Source organism: Manis pentadactyla, chromosome 7 (assembly GCF_030020395.1).
Source record: "Manis pentadactyla isolate mManPen7 chromosome 7, mManPen7.hap1, whole genome shotgun sequence".
NCBI lineage: Eukaryota > Metazoa > Chordata > Mammalia > Pholidota > Manidae > Manis > Manis pentadactyla.
In genome coordinates, this window is record NC_080025.1 from 146,393,636 (window position 1) to 146,410,777 (window position 17,142).

The 17,142-nt window shown below is 49.1% G+C and overlaps 1 protein-coding gene across 5 annotated transcripts in view; it reads left to right on the plus strand.

Moving 5' to 3' along the window:
- The window catches only part of DPP6 (dipeptidyl peptidase like 6), an 839,060-nt gene that overhangs the window by 533,933 nt on the left and 287,985 nt on the right, over positions 1–17,142 (plus strand). For all 5 annotated transcript variants that reach the window (XM_036899605.2, XM_036899607.2, XM_036899604.2 and 2 more), the window contains exon 3: positions 6,128–6,226. In XM_036899605.2, coding sequence (XP_036755500.2) covers positions 6,128–6,226 — 99 coding nt within the window. The remainder of the gene's footprint in view (positions 1–6,127; positions 6,227–17,142) is intronic.

Consider the following 17,142-nt stretch of genomic DNA (forward strand, 5'->3'; position numbering starts at 1 on the left):
TTCTATAGACATATATTGGGTTATAACCATAAATAATATATTCTAGTAATACAAAAACTTTATTACAAAAAAATTAAGCAGAAAATTAAACAAAGGTATAGATCTTTTAAGTGCTTTATTCAACAGAATCAACAGAAGTTGGCTCAGCACGTATATGCGACCGGCTCCTCTCAGAGATGAGGTCACCATTCCTAACATAAAAAGAAAAAGGGAAAAATCAAGCTAGTGTGGAAAATAGACTTAAAAACACAAGTAATCAGTTCAGTGCTGGCTCCTGGTAACAGAAAGGAAGGCATGGCCAACCTTGTTTGGGCAAGTCAAGAGGAAGACACACCCTAAAAGAGGCCCTGACTGGGTTTTCCTGTGGCTCTCCCGCCCTCCCTGCAGACAATGTGGTTCAATGTAATCCTTACTCCAACCAGAGTTACTTAGTTTCCTACATTCAGGGGTGGACTAGTCCAGAGAGATTTCCCCAGAGAACTATATTTTGATATATTTTGGAGTAAATCTCACTCTTGGTGAAGGGAGAGAGTGACCCCTTGGTCAGCGTCTCCTGCCTCCCACTGTGTCTAGGATTTTTGCCCACAGTGAGATGTGTCCTGCTCACTCCTGCCTGAGCGTCCTTCTGTGAGCCATCAGCCGTACCTGGGCACTTCAATGCAGGATTACTCGAGGAAGGCCCGAGGTTCCCATCACGACATGAGACACGGTACGTGGCTTAAAGGCCATTGTTCCAAAGTTGTTGATAGTGAAGCATGACTGAATTTATTCTTTCATGTTGATATGAATCAACAAGGAAATAAGAGTAGTGTCTGCACAAGATGTCATTGATTATACTTCTTTTATTAAAAAAAAAAAAGAAAGAAAGAAGTCTACTGGGAAGTACTGGGTCCCCCATCCAGCAGTGCCTGACACATGGCTTCAGCGCGCGGGCAGTCAAAGGGCAGGGTTTCCGTGTCTGCAAAGAGCTTTTCCCGTATATAGCAGTTACCCGTGTTAGGCTGGTCAGTAATGAAACAGGGGGCAGTGACTGGCCGTTAAGCAAAGGCTCTGTCATTGAAACTTGGGAACTAACAGTACAGACGATGAAGAGCGGCAGTTCCTTCAGTTTCCACGTGCTCTTCTGAGTGTTTGTATGGAAACAAACAAGTATTGTCCGCCTCTGTAGAAACAACACGCAGATGTTCTCAGTGACTCATTACAGATGTAAGGAGCGCTTACACTCAGCCTCAGGTTAGGGCCCGTGTCCTCTACGAGGCTCTATCTGGCAGGCCCACCGCTGTCTGGCTCCTTTGAGGTTTGGAACACTTAGTGATCGACATCTGTTACATTTCCCACCAGGGGTGAAATGAACTCTTACTCTCTGCATTACAGTGTCTGGGCGCCGTTGTTGGTCTGATACGGAGACTAAGTTTTTGCTTATTAAGGAAATGTGTCCATAAAAATGGGTTTTTTAACCTTCTCTTTATTTACGTAAAACTTCTTTACCTGGAGAGCAGAGCATTTCATCGGGATGACCTTTACCATTACCTGCCGGATAGTTTCTATGTTTTGTGATTTCATTAGCATCCCACTTGTGGAGGAGGTTGTGAGCGAGCCACACTCTGTGAACAATGGCAGCGTTCAGGTTCTCCTGCAGGCGGGGTTGGCGTTTGCTCTGCTGCTCCCCTGCACATCTTTGGAAGAGCCATTTGACCTCTGAGTAGCTCAGGTTGACCTTCCATAAAACGGCTTTCCTTCCTCCTTGTAAGATCAGTAGGCAGCTGTCAGTGTCCTCTGAAGACCACAGAGCATTTTAGAGTTGCCAGTATTCCAATTTCTAACAGAAGCAGAACTTAGAAGAGACTTCTGACTAATTTGGGTAGATTCCCATGTTACCAGTTGGGTTTGTCAATAGCTAACCTCCATTTGCAGTGATTGAAAACCTCAAGAGGTTATGTTTCAGATTCATCCCAGTAGGGGATGGGATTTCTGATGGGACAACTCTCCAGGGAAGAGGCTCCAACGTAACTGTTTGACAAGCATCAGGAGAGGAAAGGAGCCTTCCGTCAGCGCCACATGCCGACCTGTGTGGAGAATACCCACAACACTATGGGTTAGAGCCCTCGCATGCGGGTGCCCGAACCGGATGCTGGGTTAACTGCAAGTGCTATGAGGTCATCCAAGCCGAGGGGCTGAAGGAAAGTGTACTTTTCAGTCGTCCCCAAATTGCCTTAGGATGAAATCAAACTGTAAATGCCCCCAGCCGCTTCTTGTATCTCCATCTGTATGTTAGTTTCCAGTGTAAGAGGGCAGATTGAGCCAGGAGCCTTTCCCTTTTGACTTAAATCATGTAGAAATGAGAGAAAAATAAATAATAAAAACATAACTACACTCAGAAATAAGAAAGGGAGTTCTTCATATGCCTGGGAGACAAAGGTCCTTCAAGACCAGGCAGAACCCTACAGCAGCAGGCAAGTTCAAACCCCTGCCACCCTCGAAGGACAGAGGCTGAAGTCAGGCCCAAGGGGAGGGGCTAGGTGTCCACGAGAGGCTGGGGCCGGGCAGGCACACCCTGCCTTAAAACTGGGTTCATGCTCAGAGGGTCTGAGTCACATTGCCCATGTCGGGCAGTGGTCCAGCCCAAAGGGCCACACAAAGGCCAGGTGAGAGCCACTGCGCAGACAGGGTCTCAAACTGCCCAGGACATTCTGCAGCCATGCCACCAGGAGTCTCGTGACCCAGGACACTTGCAGGAGAGGAGCTTACAAGCAAGAACCAAGGACTTGCAGAAACCATCCCCTAAAGAGTAGAGCGCCTGCTTAATACACATGACAACTTAAGTCCAAAGGAATATAAATCAATAGGAAATGCAGAAAATGACATTTCAGGCTTTAAAAATGTTACCCATGTGGTAAAGGAGCATGCAACTGTGAGAGTGGGTGATCTCCAAAAGGGGCTAATTAGGGATGTTAGAAATTAAAATATAATTATTTAAAAATTTAAAGCTCAGTAATGGATTGAAAGAGGTGTCTAGACCCGCTAAAGAAAAAAATTGATGAAGTGGAAAACTGAACAGAAGAAATCGTGCAAATGGTCCCAAAGACATAAAAATGGTGAAACGGGGAAGGAAAAGGGGAGGGCTCTGGAGGTTGGACCCAGAAGCTCTGCATTCTGGTAGGAGGATCTAGAATGATGGAGAAGCCGTACTGAAATTAATAGCATCATTCCTGATAGGGAGGATAGTACTTCTCGGACTGTATGTATTACTGAGTGGCAAGCAGAATTTTTAAAGAAAACCCACAAGTGGTTCTTTTCTAATGGAATTTCAGAATTTCAGATTCAGAATTTCAGATTCAGAGAGCATCTACCTTCATCTCTCAACACGTCCAGCTCACGTGTCCTCCACGCCAGTGCCCACACCTGTGGTTCCTCCAGGCGTGATTGCTTCTCTTTTATCTCTTTTATGGTGGTGAGCAGGCTCTCTCCTCAAGGAACTCTCTCTGGAATACGTCCCACTTTCTAATTCCCCATCTCCTTGAATATTAACTGGCCAGGGCCCTCCGCTGTCAGCTCTCACTGCTGCCGTGTGGCTTTTCTGTCCATTCTGGCCCCCACTGCTCTGAGCGTCGTGAAGTCAGTTGTAAGGTCTTTCGATTGTGCTTCCTCAGGGTTCAGCCTGCTTCCTGGAACACACTTGTCACCACCCCAGGGGACTTCTGGAATGCATCAAACTGTAGGTCAGTGACTTAGTTAGATAGTAGTTGAGTATGTGTACGACTCATCAGGGTCCAGACAGGCCAGCAGGGAGGAAACGAAGGAGGCAGAGCTGACTGTAGACAGAGCCACGCGTCCGGCTTGAGCCGGGCACTTTTTACAGTAGATACCATGGTGCCTCCACCACACGCTGTCCCGGTTTAAAAATCGTACATGTTTTTACAACACCTTTTAGAACAGAGAATATAATAGTTTTTAAAAATAGGACAATTTTTGGATGAATAGAACAGTTTTATGAAAAGGAAAATTTTCAGAAAGTGAATAAATTGCCTTTTCACCTTTTACCCAAAGTTTGTTCAATGGCGGACTTACCTTCTTTTCTTATTAGACCTGTGGAGCCCTTGAAGTGTGGAGCTGGAATCATCCTGGAGTACTGAAGGGTTCTCAGATAAAATTTAAGTTGTATTATGATTATTTATTTTCTGACCATATACTGAGTGTCTCAGAAGTTTTTATACTTTCCAGTTTACTTTAGTTACTGTATTTTTTACTGAAATATATCTGACATATAACAATGTAAGTTTAAGGTATGTAACATGGTGATTCGATACATTAATATACTGCACTGTGAATCCCTGTGTCCGGTTGGCTAACACCTCTGTCAGGTCACGTAGTTTTATCTTTTCTGATGGAGACGGGGTCAGGTGGATGGGGAATAATTCAGATCTAGTCTCTTAGCAGATTTGATGTTTATAATACAGTGTTGTTCTCTATAGTCACTATACTGTGAGTTGCATCTCCAGGCCTAACTTATCAACCAGTTGCGAATATACTTCTTAATTATGAGATCACAGTATAACCTTATGAAACTGATATCTAGTAACCTTTAAATTTTTCACTCACTGTCTAGTTTCCACATTGAAGGGCATCATGTTTGAAGCTATGTATCTGCTTCTGTGGCTGCTTCAGTTAGACAGAAAGGTCCTGTGAGGGGAACTCGGTTTGGTTTAATGTGTTTTGTTTGGCCCCTGGGAGAGGTCCGCCTGCCATCAGGGCTGACAAGGCCACCTCAGACCACATCATTCCGTAATTGTCAAAAGGCTTTCACAAACATTAATCCCATTTGATATTCAAGAAATCAGTCAAAGCACAAGGTAACATGTGACCTTTCTGACAACTTCAGTAATTATAACATCCGGAGAGGCCAAAAGAAGGAAACCATAGGAGATGTAATACCGTCTGTGCACTAGATCCTAGAAGCTTTGGCGGTGTCATCCAGAGATTATTTGTTCTTATTTCATTATGCAATCTAACAAAAATTCCTGTTGTTTTCCCAGCCTGCCACAGAGATGGGCAAGCACAGGGACAGCCTAAGAAGTGACAGCTGGTTCAGGAGCCAGAAACTGCAAACAGAAATACACACAACCAGACATCAAAACGTGAAACACATCGAGCTGGAGCTGCACACAGATGCACACCTTAGTTAGCACTAGCATGCCCCGCACAGTAGCACACCCAGAATTGGTGAGACGGGACCCCAGATCTCTAGGAAAAGAGAACTGACCACATCCTCCATTTAAGAAGGCAGGGGCGTGGATAAACGTGCTATGTAGATGGTGGACATCAGAAATGGTTACGATAAGAGTATCTGATTAGAATAACAGGACTGAGTGTGGTATGATATATTGCCCTGATGTGTTTCGTCTGTGACTAAAACCCCAGAAGCTTTGACCTCAGAGAATAGGATAAAAGCTACCAGGGTTCTAACATCTCCTCCACTCAACACTTCCTTTTGGGGCAAGTGGGTATCAGCCTAGCACCTTCAAGGATTATCCCAAGCATAGTGATCGAGATACGGCAGGGAAGAAATGGCAGTTTGCACACAGACATTTGGGGGGTGAGTCTTTTTGGACAAGAATAACCCCCTCCCCAGAGACAGCCAGGGACAAGTGGTATCGGAGAGTAAATACCTAAGGAATATGTTGGCTGTCTCTTAACTCCCAGCACCCAACAAGCTGCCAGTAGTTGGCATGTAACAAATGCTTAAGGAATGATAATGTCATCACACAGGTGAGATCCACTCTGGATGTTTGTCCAGACCTCACCTGCCTGTTCCCATCTTGTTGTTCATAAATTGGTCTTAACACAGTTACATTTTATGTTCATACCTAAGAAATACCATCATTTATATGTTGTTGCCAGTGGAGGCAGAGAAATGGTACTGTTTTACTGAACTATGATCCCCTTACCATAGTTTTTGGTAGTTTAGTTGAAAACAAAAAGCATGACTGGCTTTTGCTCAGCATTTACTGAAAGAAAGCACATGTTTTACCATATGCACTGTTACCTCCGAGTGGCGATCAGGATGTTCTGTGGTCCTCTCTGTGTGCCAAAAAACGAGAAGTCTGACTGTTTGCTTGGTTCTTTCCAGCGGAAGATAACAGCCTGTCTCAGAAGAAGAAGGTCACTGTGGAAGATCTCTTCAGTGAGGATTTCAAAGTGCATGACCCTGAGGCTAAGTGGATAAGTGGTGAGTCCGAGACCTGCGTGCAGGCGGGAACCGTGTGCCCCTCGATGGTGCTGGCTGCGTGGCTGGCCCTCCACACTCACTCTTTGGCTGTGAAAGTGGAGCACAGAGCCCTCGCTGTGATAGTCATCTTATGATCTTCCTAAAAAAATGTGTGTCGGGTACAATCGGGCTGCTCATTCATGAGAAATGGGTCCCCTGTGTCACCTTCCTGAATCATTATGTCTCAGATGGCGATGTGAGGCGTTGCTAAGCAACAGGAACAGGGAGAGACCCGGCTGGTCTTTCCTCCCATGTTCTCGATTCCCTTTCCTGCTGCTCTGCTTTCACTCCACAGCAGGCAGAGGGGCCAAAAGGAACTAAAAGGAGCCTTCTAGAAAGCCGCCAAATGAACAGAAAGGTGGAGTCCGGTGCACATTTACAGCTACATTCATTTTCCTTTTGAGTGTTAACCCGGATGGTGAAATCTACTTTTCTTGTTTGGGGAGGGTTTTTTAAACAGCGAGACAAATAGAATGGGAGGCAGAAGGTAGTATGTTCATAATGCATTTTTTGTTCCATGGGTTGATCTAAAAAATAAACGTCAGTTATTTTATCAGCAAAAATGGCTTTATTCAGGAATAACAGAAAACCACAACTTGGGACAAGCAGAAGCCACAGGCTAGTCCAACAAACAAAGGGGACCGTCATTTTATGGAGGAGGAGTGGAGTCTGGGAGGGGCTGTTGTGGAGAAAAGCGGGGCTCCCAGGCAATGGGGCCCCACTGGCTGAGAGGCAGGGGTGGAGATGCCTGGTAGGAGGCGCGCACCTTCCCTGGGGGCGCCTGTGCGTGAGGACCCTGTGTGGTGAGGACGCTCCTTTGGGGTCTGTAGCTGATGCTTCTTTCTCTAACTGACGATGAGTGGTAGGGCGTGAGAGGGCCCCCTTCTGGCCTCCTGCCTCCATTTTAGTGACATTTCCCTCTATTAGTTTTCACACAGGCATAATCCATTTTCCCGAGTCGGATCTGAAGCCAGTTCAGAGCGTAGTCATGGGGGGACGATGCAGGTGACGGCTTGCCTGATGTTTTTGCACGCTGTGCCACCTCCCTCCCGAGCAGCCTGCCCAGCGTGCCCATCCTGGTGCCTCCATGAGTGTCATGCGCATTTAGTCTCAGCCTCAGTGGGATGCACTTGGAAATTAATGCTCAAGTCAGAGAACCTTCATAGGGACATGCTAGAGGTCTAGTTCAAATCCTGGCTTTTATAATAAGGGAAGCTCAGAGAGGTTCAGTGACTTTTCTGAGGTCACAGAGCTAGTTAGTGGTACAGCTGTGGCAGGATGCCCGTCTCCTGACTTCCCATTTAGGGCACTTCCACTACTGTTCTGTGCATGAGACGGTGTCTCTGTGTTTTCTTGCTGTCAAACTGCTTCTGAAATGCTTCCCATGCTTCACAAGCTCCCCAAAACTAGCTCACAGTAACTTTGCCTTTAGCCTCTTACTAGGGCAACAGCATCTCTTGTCTTCTGCAATGGTTTTGGTGTTCGTGTCTGATCCTTGGGTGACCTTACTTAAAAATGAAAGAAGTAGATGGAGCTCAGAAGGAAAGTGTTTTGTGAAAAGGAACTGGGGAAGAAATGACAGTAGTGTGCTGGGAATTCCAGCAGAGAACTCACAGAAATCCCACACACTGATGGAGTTGAGAGGCCTTGTCATTGGACTGAGGAAGCAGTTTTACCTTTTGTTTTGAAGGAGCTTAGCGTCTGCTCCCTGTTTGTGCCTGCCCGGTGCACAGGCAGGAGGTCAGCGCTGATAGCAGGCTGTGCGCCTGGTCCTGGGAGTAAAAGATGATTGCTCTCTTCCTAAGGGGCACAGTCATGTTCTGGAGACAGAACAATGGGAGGTCCATGGTAATCCCGACAAAATGACAGACGAGATTGTGACTCTCATTGTTCCTAAGAAGGCATGTCTAAGGTGGTGCATAAACTTGGTCCCAAAGGATGACTTAGGGTTTACTCATTAGAGGAAGCAGAGAATAGACCCCTGGAAAAATCTAAGTCCCAAGTGTTAGCCTATCTGTGGTAGACCCCGGTTGGGAGAACCAGGGGTTAGGTGAGAGGCATTATCTGGGGGCAGGAAAGGAAAGAAAAGAGAGAAAGAAAGGGAGGGAGGAGGGGAGGGGAACTGGGGAGAGGGGGACCCTAGGGACAAGCAGGAGCCAGAGACAAGGAGACACACCCAGAGCTAGGGGTTCGCGGAGCTCAGAGGAGGCCAGAAAGGCTGCATGGGTGCCACAATCATCCACTGTACGTTTCTAATAGGGCGCCTGTGGTTGCAGACTTGGCCTAAACCACAAGAGTGTGCAAGGCTCTGCAGGAACCTGTTCCGGTCAGTGTCGTAAGGAGTTTGTAGCTCATGAGCTGATTCTCACTGCAGGTGAGCGGGCCTGGTCCAGAGGCACGCTGGCTTTCTGGCCAGAGGAAAGGAGGCGGACTTTCTTTAGATGCACAATGTTGGAAGTTGATGTAAACAATTGAGAAGTGGCCTTGTGCCCTGCAGAAAATGCCTGGTCTGCCTGCTTCAGAGGCTGTGGCCTGGCCTGACGACTGCTGTGGCTCCACGTGACTTGCCGTTGTTCGGCAGGAGCTCCCCTAGGCAGATCTTCCTTCCTCAAGGGACACAGCAAGTGTGAAGTTTTGCCACAAGGTGACCCAGTGGTCAGGTCTCCCCAAAGACCAGGCGGCACCGAGAGTGTCGGGCACATGCTTGCTGTCTCCCTGCCCCGCAGCTTACTGCCCTCCCACCTCCCACCCACCCCTGCTCCCTAAAGATGTCAGAGGGTAAAGTGAATGAAGCAACTGTGCAATGATTAACCGAGCCTTTATAACTGATGTACAAATACCATAAAGAATTCATTCATTTGTTTATACCACAAGTCTAAATGTTAAGATCCAGGGAAAGATTACTACATATTCATAGGTTATTGAATGATGTGGATCTGGGATGAGCTTTAGAAATTACCAGAACATTCAGTTGGTGTTTACTCAGTTCCCATCATCACTTCCTGGAGGTTCCCATGTCTTGAGCTCTAGGCTGGGTGTGTTACACATGTTAAATGATTTAATGCTCACAATCACCATTATTCCCATTTTATGGTTGAAGAAACTAAGGCTTAGTGTTTAAACAACTTGATCAATATCACAGAGCTAGTAAGTGGCACAGTTGGGCCCTGAACGTAGGTCTTCCTGGTTTTATGAACTGTGCTCATTGAGTAAAATCCAGTTCTCCTGCCTCCAACCAATTTCTTTCAAAACCTCACTAGCTACTTGTGTGTTTTAACTAAGACAATAGGTTTTGAGTACTTCAGAATTATTGCCATCCCTTAAATTCTCTATTCTAGCTTCCTTTATTCCCATGATGCCTGTGTCTAACTAAATTTAAAAAAATGCCCAAGTGATAAAGAAAAACAGTGTATTCCCTACAGAGAAGGAGACTTGATTTTTTTAGTGCAGTTACATTAACCACTAAAGTTAACAAATGTATCTTCAGCTTAATATTGGAGTTAATAATCTAGAACTAATACACTTTATTTACCAGGAGGAAATGGATTAGGTTGGAGTTAAATTTCTCCTCACCATTTCTGTACTGCAGACATCTTTTAAAAATCTACCTTTTCTGAAAATGCTTGGTGTGACAGTCTTCAAATCCTCTAAGATCCTATAGCCTCTGCAGGCATCCTTCACATATTTGTTGCCACCCCTGGGGACAGCCAGGCGAGGTATGTGAAGCATCAGAAGGGACAGTGTCCCAGGTACTCTCCTGCAGAAGCGGCATGTGCTTCCCGAGGCTGCTCACCGCATGGTCTCTCCGCGTGGTCCCTTGGCTGCGTCATCACAGATGCCTTTAAGAGCGACCACGATGCACGTCAGAAATGTCTGGATCCCCGGGGGTGCTGTGCTGGGGTTCCATGACATGAGGGGACACTGATGAGGTCTGGTTCTTCAGACACGTAAGCCTGTTTGATTTCGTGGGCCAGTCTTCCTGAGCTCTCCTGGTCTACTCGGTCTTTCCAGCTTCTAGGTGATGAACAATTTCAAACCTTCTCTCCGCTCCTCAGCCCTTCAAACCTTCTTTCCATCCTACTTCTCAGCCGAGCCTTCCAGAAGATAGCTTACAAAGCCTTGCACATCACACCTGGTTATGCCCCACACCTGTGCCTGCCACGTGCTCCGCCCCCTCCCAGCCTGAGCCCTTGAGGGCCCTGGAACCACAATCTAAGGAAGGCACAGGTGAACATGCTCCACTTACTTGAGGAATACTTGCAGCAAATCTCTCTTTTCTTCTCCGGATGTCCATTTCTTGTCTCTGTATCAGATTATTCCCATCAAGCCAACATGCCCTCGGTCCTCTCCCCCAGCACGCGCCTTGCACGCACACCTCCCCTGGATTCCTCATCCCCCGCCGGGCACTGCCTGATTTCTCTGCTCCCCTTTGCTGCCTGAAACAGCTGTCTCGCCTCGCTGATGTCTCCAGTGCCCCTCCTCCCATCTTCTCTGACCCACTCGCGTCAGGCTTTCTCCCCAGTGCTGCCTCACACTCCTCTTGTCAAGGTCACCAGGAACCTTCAGTCGCTAAATTCCATGGTCATTTCTCAGACTCACCAGCCTCCCTGCGTGCGAAGCATCAGTCCCTCCTCCCAGATGAACTTGCTCACTTGACCTTTAGGCTGTCGCATTGTCTTGTTTTATTTCCGCCTCGTGGGGAGCGGCATCTCGGGCCCTGGGGCCGGCCCTCTCTCCGCCCTGACTGATGCTGGCGGGCCTCCGGGCTCTGCCTGGGCCTCCTCTTTTCCTATCTGCAGCCCCTCCTTCAGTGTGACTCTGGGTCTCGTGACTCTAAATGGCCTCCATCTGCTGATGATTCCTGAACGGGGTCTCCAGACCAGCCCTTGCTCCTGAGGCCCTCAGCTGTCCCAGGCATTGCGACCTGAACTTTAGGATCTCCAAATCCCAGTTCTTGATCAACCTCCCAAGAAAACACAAAGCCAACCCCCTGCCCACCCACAGGCTCTTCCGGTCCACTGGCAGGACGTGCGCTGTTCGTCCCAGGCAGCCTCCCTCTGAGCAGCTCTTCCTGCCTCGCCTGGAGCCCATGGGAACTCCTGCCGGGCAGCTGCCTTCCGGCTGCCTCCTGCCCGTCCTGGACGCACTCAGACGTTAGGCCCGTGACCTCCACAGGCCTGTCTGGCGGCAGTCCGTGCAGCTGGATGCAGGACTGGGGACAAGTGCGGTGGCCAGCAGGCCTGGAGCAGGACTCCCAGAGGCCCCCTGATAACAGCTCTGGAGGGAGAAGGCAGCACTTGCCAGACTGGGTGGAGTCTGTCCCCAACCCCTGGGTGCCTGACTGCAGCCCTCGCAGTCCCTCTCGCTGCCTGCCTGCCCTGGGGGGTCACTCACTCCCTCACCTCAGCCCCTGTGTTGACGTCAGTGAGGTGCGATTCCGTGTCCGCAGCTCCGCGCTCTCCCGAGGGATCGGCTTGTACCGTGTGCTGTAATGTCTGTGGTGTGTGGGGGAGGTCTCACTGATTCACATGCCACGAGGATGTCCTCAGGCCAGCTCACATTCCCAGGCCCAGCACTAGACTGTCCTCCCCACCCCGTCCACCCAGAACTCGCCCTGGCTTCCTCCTGCTCTAGGACGCGGCACGCAGGCCTGGCCCATGAGCCCGCCTGTTTCTCGGGCTCCGTGGTCAGTCGGCTATCTTTCCTGCCTCCTTTGGCGTCTCTCGTCCCCTCTTACTCCGACCCAACTTGAATGTCTTTGGTTGCTTCAGAGGTCCCTCTGGTTTTTTCCTTCTGGTGGTTCATACCCTGGACGTTGCTGCTGCCCAGAGCATGCCCTCATCTCTGTGTGCCCCCGACTCTCCTCGTGCCCCCACGGCGAGCCATCCCCTCCCTGTAGGTGTCTCATTCCTTCTCACTCCCCAGATCCTCTCGCTTGGGGTTCTCCTACCTTTTGCACATCACCTTATGTTGCATGCAGATAGTACCAGCATCAGATGTCTGCCTCTCCTTCCACATGCAAACTCCATGAGGCTGACGGGCACCTGTTATTCACCCCCAGCACCCCAAGCAGTGCCCAGTGCTGGCCCTCTGCTAGCTCTTCATGACCACCTCCTCCCTTGGTACACAAACAACCTAGTTCTAAACATAAGGGAATTGAAGGCATGCTGTTTTATGTACAGTGGTCGGGAACCTTTTCTGATGATGCGATTTGAAGCAGAGACTGGAATGTGAGAATCGTGCAGAAAGCCCTGGAGGGAAACGCAGCCACACAACACAGAACACAACCAGCAATCTCTGGTGCAGGTCACTTGGTACATCCCTGGACAAGGCCAAGCCAGGGGAGAAGGCCGTGGGTGAGCTGGACCGGGGACACTGTGCAGGTCTGGAAGATGGGGGTCGGGGGCAGGTGAACATGGGGTAGGATCTAGAAAAACCCAGGCACGGGCTTTGGCCTGCAGAGCTGAAGGCTTAGATAGTGGAATGGCATGGTGAACACACAGGCTTATGTATCGCATCAAATATTTTTATTACTATGTATTACATATTATAGTAAATTAGAAAACAGCTGAACACGGCTTTAAAAGATAATAAAAATCACCTGTAACTCCATCTACCAGAAATGACCACTATTAAATTTTCATACTTACCCTCTCAGATAATGTAATACATAGAATAATGCTCAGCATGTCAGAAGGGGAAGTTTGTAACATACAAACATGGTTGCGTGTAAATAAGTGCATATTTCCATTATCAGCTTAATGTCTCCATAAGACCTCATCATATCAATGTGCCTTCTTGGGTCAGTCTTCAGATGCTCACGTTGAGGGTGTGAGTGGAAGAGAAGTGACAGATTAAAAAGCCGTTGTGAGTGATGTGCCGGGCTAGGAGAAGTGGAGGGCAGGGAGGAAGGACAGTCAGGGGTGACCTGGCAGTTTTAAGCCTGGTTAACTGGGAGGGAAACTCCATGGGCAGGGAGTCGCTGCTGTGATCAGAGCCGGAGGAGGGGCTGATAGAAGGTGGCTGAGTGGGGATGTCCTCTGAGTACCCGAACTGGGCATGACGCCAGGTGAGCGGTTGGAGCACCTGAAGCCGTGTGGAAGGTGCGCATCACTGGGGAGCTGCCAGGGGAGGGGGGTCCTGAAAGCTGTAGGGAGAGGCCCAGGGACGCGAAGTCCAAGAAGGCGCCGGGGGTGGGGTGGGGCGACGGTCTTGACGGGCAGCGCCGGGCAGATCTAGCGTGGCCACGGAACGTGTTAGTGAGTTAGTGAGGGGCGCTGGGCGGCCACTCCTCCCTCCTGCCTGCAGCCTCAGGAACATGCTTTCTGCGGGTCGCTTGGACAGTCTGACTCGTATTTGGGTTTTGGATTTCCTCTAACCATCCTAACTGAGCACATCCTGTTTCAGACTATAATGGGGATGGCAAATTCCAGAAAGAGGGTGTAATTGTACACAAACAGCTTTCTGCCCTCCCCACATTGCACTTGTAAATGACATAAACAGTCTAGTCTGTCCTCTGTCCACGGAACCAGGGCCGATGCCACAGCACCTGGAGAGACCCCGGTCTGCACCTGCTTGCGTAGGCCCATCTGCTCTTGTGGACTTGCCTCACAGGAAGGCAGCCCGGGCTGAGCCTTGGAAATGGTCTGGTGAGCCCCAGGCCCTTTGCTCTGAGCAAGCCGAGGCCACCTGTACCCTTCAGGGGACCTGGTTTCCCTGCCAGTATCCTCAGGATGCAGGCGGGCCCGGGGCTGACTGCAGAAGCTGCTCATGGAGCCTGATTGGCTTGTCCGTCGGCTCCTAGGCTGGGCTGGGCCTCTCAGCCCTCTGCCTGGCCCTGCAGCCCACTCACCACCGTGGGACCCGGGAGGGGGATGTTGGTGGCTGCCTCCCAAGCCTCTCCTGTCTGTGTGTGTTTGTGCTCATCTCCACTGACACAGCCACTTGTGAGCAGAGAGCCCTCTGTGTCTCTCGGATGCAATACTAGAAAGACGGTAAAATTGGAGAAAATTGCTTCCTTTGAATGTAGGAAAATATCAGCTGGCTGGTTGATACTGGAAAAATATATGTTTTAGAGGATAAAATCGGAGATAGTGCACAGGGCTCAAGGCAACCTGATTTCCATATTTGCTTTATCTACTTCTCTTTTGTTACACTGAGAAACTAGATGGATTTTTTTTTCTAAAGCTCGGGGGGTTAGATAGAGGGGACTTCAAGTATGAAATGGTTTGGGTATTTCTGCTCTTTCTGAAGGCCACATTTTTTTCAACCCAAATCATTAAGTCTTAGGATTGCAGCGAGGGCAGCCTATACCAACTGGCCAACAGTGACTTCAGGAAAATGCCGAGAAAGGACAGGTTTCAAAGAATAAAAGCGTTCACCCATGGCTCAGTGAATAGATGGAGATAACAGTAATCATCTGAAGTCATTACGTAAAATACACATCGGAGAACATCATCTTGTCTTATTAAACCCCTAAAGAAATGGAAGAAATGTAATTATAATATGCATTTGTGTAAACCACCGATTTATTTCCTCTCTCTTCTGCTGTGGTTTTCAAGATCCCAGCCTCCCGCAGGAAAAGAGAACCCCAGCTGCCTGGCGAGAGGAGGCCTGTGACTTCTCAGGCTATTTTAATGCTGTGAGACCCGTGCACACCGTTGCTGCCGTTCGCTCTGATCGAGACTGTCCGAGCAGCTACCTGGCGGCGTTTATTGGTCTCTTTCTTAGTACCTCTTCCGCGTCTCTAGTGTCTGAGCTGAAGCTGTTACCTGCTCCTGTCCTGCTTGCCGCTGGGCTTGTGTGCAGGAGCCCCGGAGGACGGGCCGGTAGCAGCAGAGGCAGACGCAGCCTCGAGCAGTAGTACCAGGAGGAGCAACAGGCGCTCCATTAAACACCTGCCACTTCCTTTCACGCTCACTAGAACCCGGGAGGTGGGCCTTTCTATCTTTACCTTAGAAATGAAACTCCGACTCAAAGAGATGAGATCGCCCATGCCAGTAGGCACATGTAGGCCGATGCCACCTGCACCCTACGCCAGCGTGCCAAGATGGCTGCAAAAACTCCAGGGTGTCCCTGCCTCCCCACAGGGCCCCAGCCTCACACAAGCACATTCCTGGTTCCTCACTAGCTTGGTGCCTTTGTCTCCTCCCTTTTTCTGAAAACGTTTTCATCCTGCACTTCTCTGCTTCAGAAACGCTTATCCATCCCTTACGGCTTGATGCAAAATAAATCTCGGGGTTTTCCGAGTCGCATCTGGTGCTCGCTCCTCCAGGCTGTGACAGACTCCGTCACCTCTCATCAGAACATGGACTGGAGCATCGTCTCAGGGTCCCCAGCCTTGTGGACACAGCCCACTCCTCGGGCTGGACCTGCTTCAACACAGAGTGGGCACAGACGCCATCTGAATGCCGCTGCTCAGGCCCTCGGCCCCAGGGGCCCCTCCATGGCCGTGGGATGCTGGGTACTCTGCTGGTGTATCTAACTCATGGTCTGGGGAGTCGCATTTCCGCAGGCTCAGCGGGGCCAACGCTGCCAGCAAAGAGAGGCTCGTTCTGAGTCTTTTACTCACTTCTCCGCACTCCATTTCCCTGGGAAATTTAGGGACGCCTTCCGTTTTCGCTGAATGGAATGCAGACCCTTGTGAGGAGTGAAAATCCTATTTCAACTTTGCATAACAGAGGGACAGGCGGTTTTTTTTCCTTTTGGATCTAGGGATGTTTATATGGGTGTATGTATGTGTGCATACGTGCGTATGCTTTGTTTTCTTGAGAAATGGCTCTCAACTGAGAATTACATGCTATTTTTCCTCCTCGCTGAGGTTGACAGACATCTTTCAGGATGTTACATGGTTGCTCCAGGGCCCCAAGGCTTTTAGGGACCTTTCTGGTGGATACCCCGCAGCTCTGAAGCCCTCTTTTTCCTACCCAGCAGGGCCGATGAGCAGGTCTGCCTTGGGGCAGGACGTGTTCCTCCCACGGTCTTCCTTCCAGGCCGGAGCAAAGGGCAGCTGAGGGCCGCCCCACGATGCTTCAGATCATGGAGAATACTTACAAAAAAAACCCCTCAAGCCTTATTTTTATTTTACTTTCATCCAAGTTAAGAAAGCCTGTGAGGGCGCGGAAGCCCCGGCCTCCTTGCCACTGTCGAGCCCCAGGGTGAGGGCCGCGTGTGGGCTTTTCCCGTGGTGACCTTTGGAAAACAAGGCAGGAAGTCCCCTTAATTAGAGACTTGGCATCTTCAAATGCAGCGACCCTCGTGCGGAAACAACCTCATCATTTATTGTTTCAATTAGATTATCCCACAAGTCCTTAACCATGTCCGCCTGCAAGAAGCTAATTAATTATCATTGACATCTTTTCAAACATCGATCACCTTCTTAATTAATAAAAAATGAGTCCTTGTTTTCTTCTGTAATTGAGTGTATCCCCTATGATTCATCGTCTCTGTTCCCACAGCACGTCCTATTCTGTGTTCGGGTGTCTGTTTGCATCTCATCTCATGACAACAAATTCTCGGGGCCGTTAGTGCATCGCAGTGGCAGTGCTGGCCTCGCCACCAGCAGGTCTGGCAGGTGCTAAAGTCTCCATAAATACTGACCAAATGAACGACTTGGCGATTGGGCCAAGTATACATGGCATTAGTATCCACAGAAGGGCTTAGGGGAGCCGAATTCCTGGTTGATTGAAGGACAATCAGGCTCTTTATTTGTTGTGACTCTTGCATTTCCTAATGATAAATATATATCTGATTCCATCTTTAATAGGGAGAATCTAATAGATGGTGGTAACTCTGGACACTGGATTTGTTCATCACCTCATAACTTTTATTCTTGCCATTTATTGATTACATGGAAAATGTGCCAGACACTACACCAA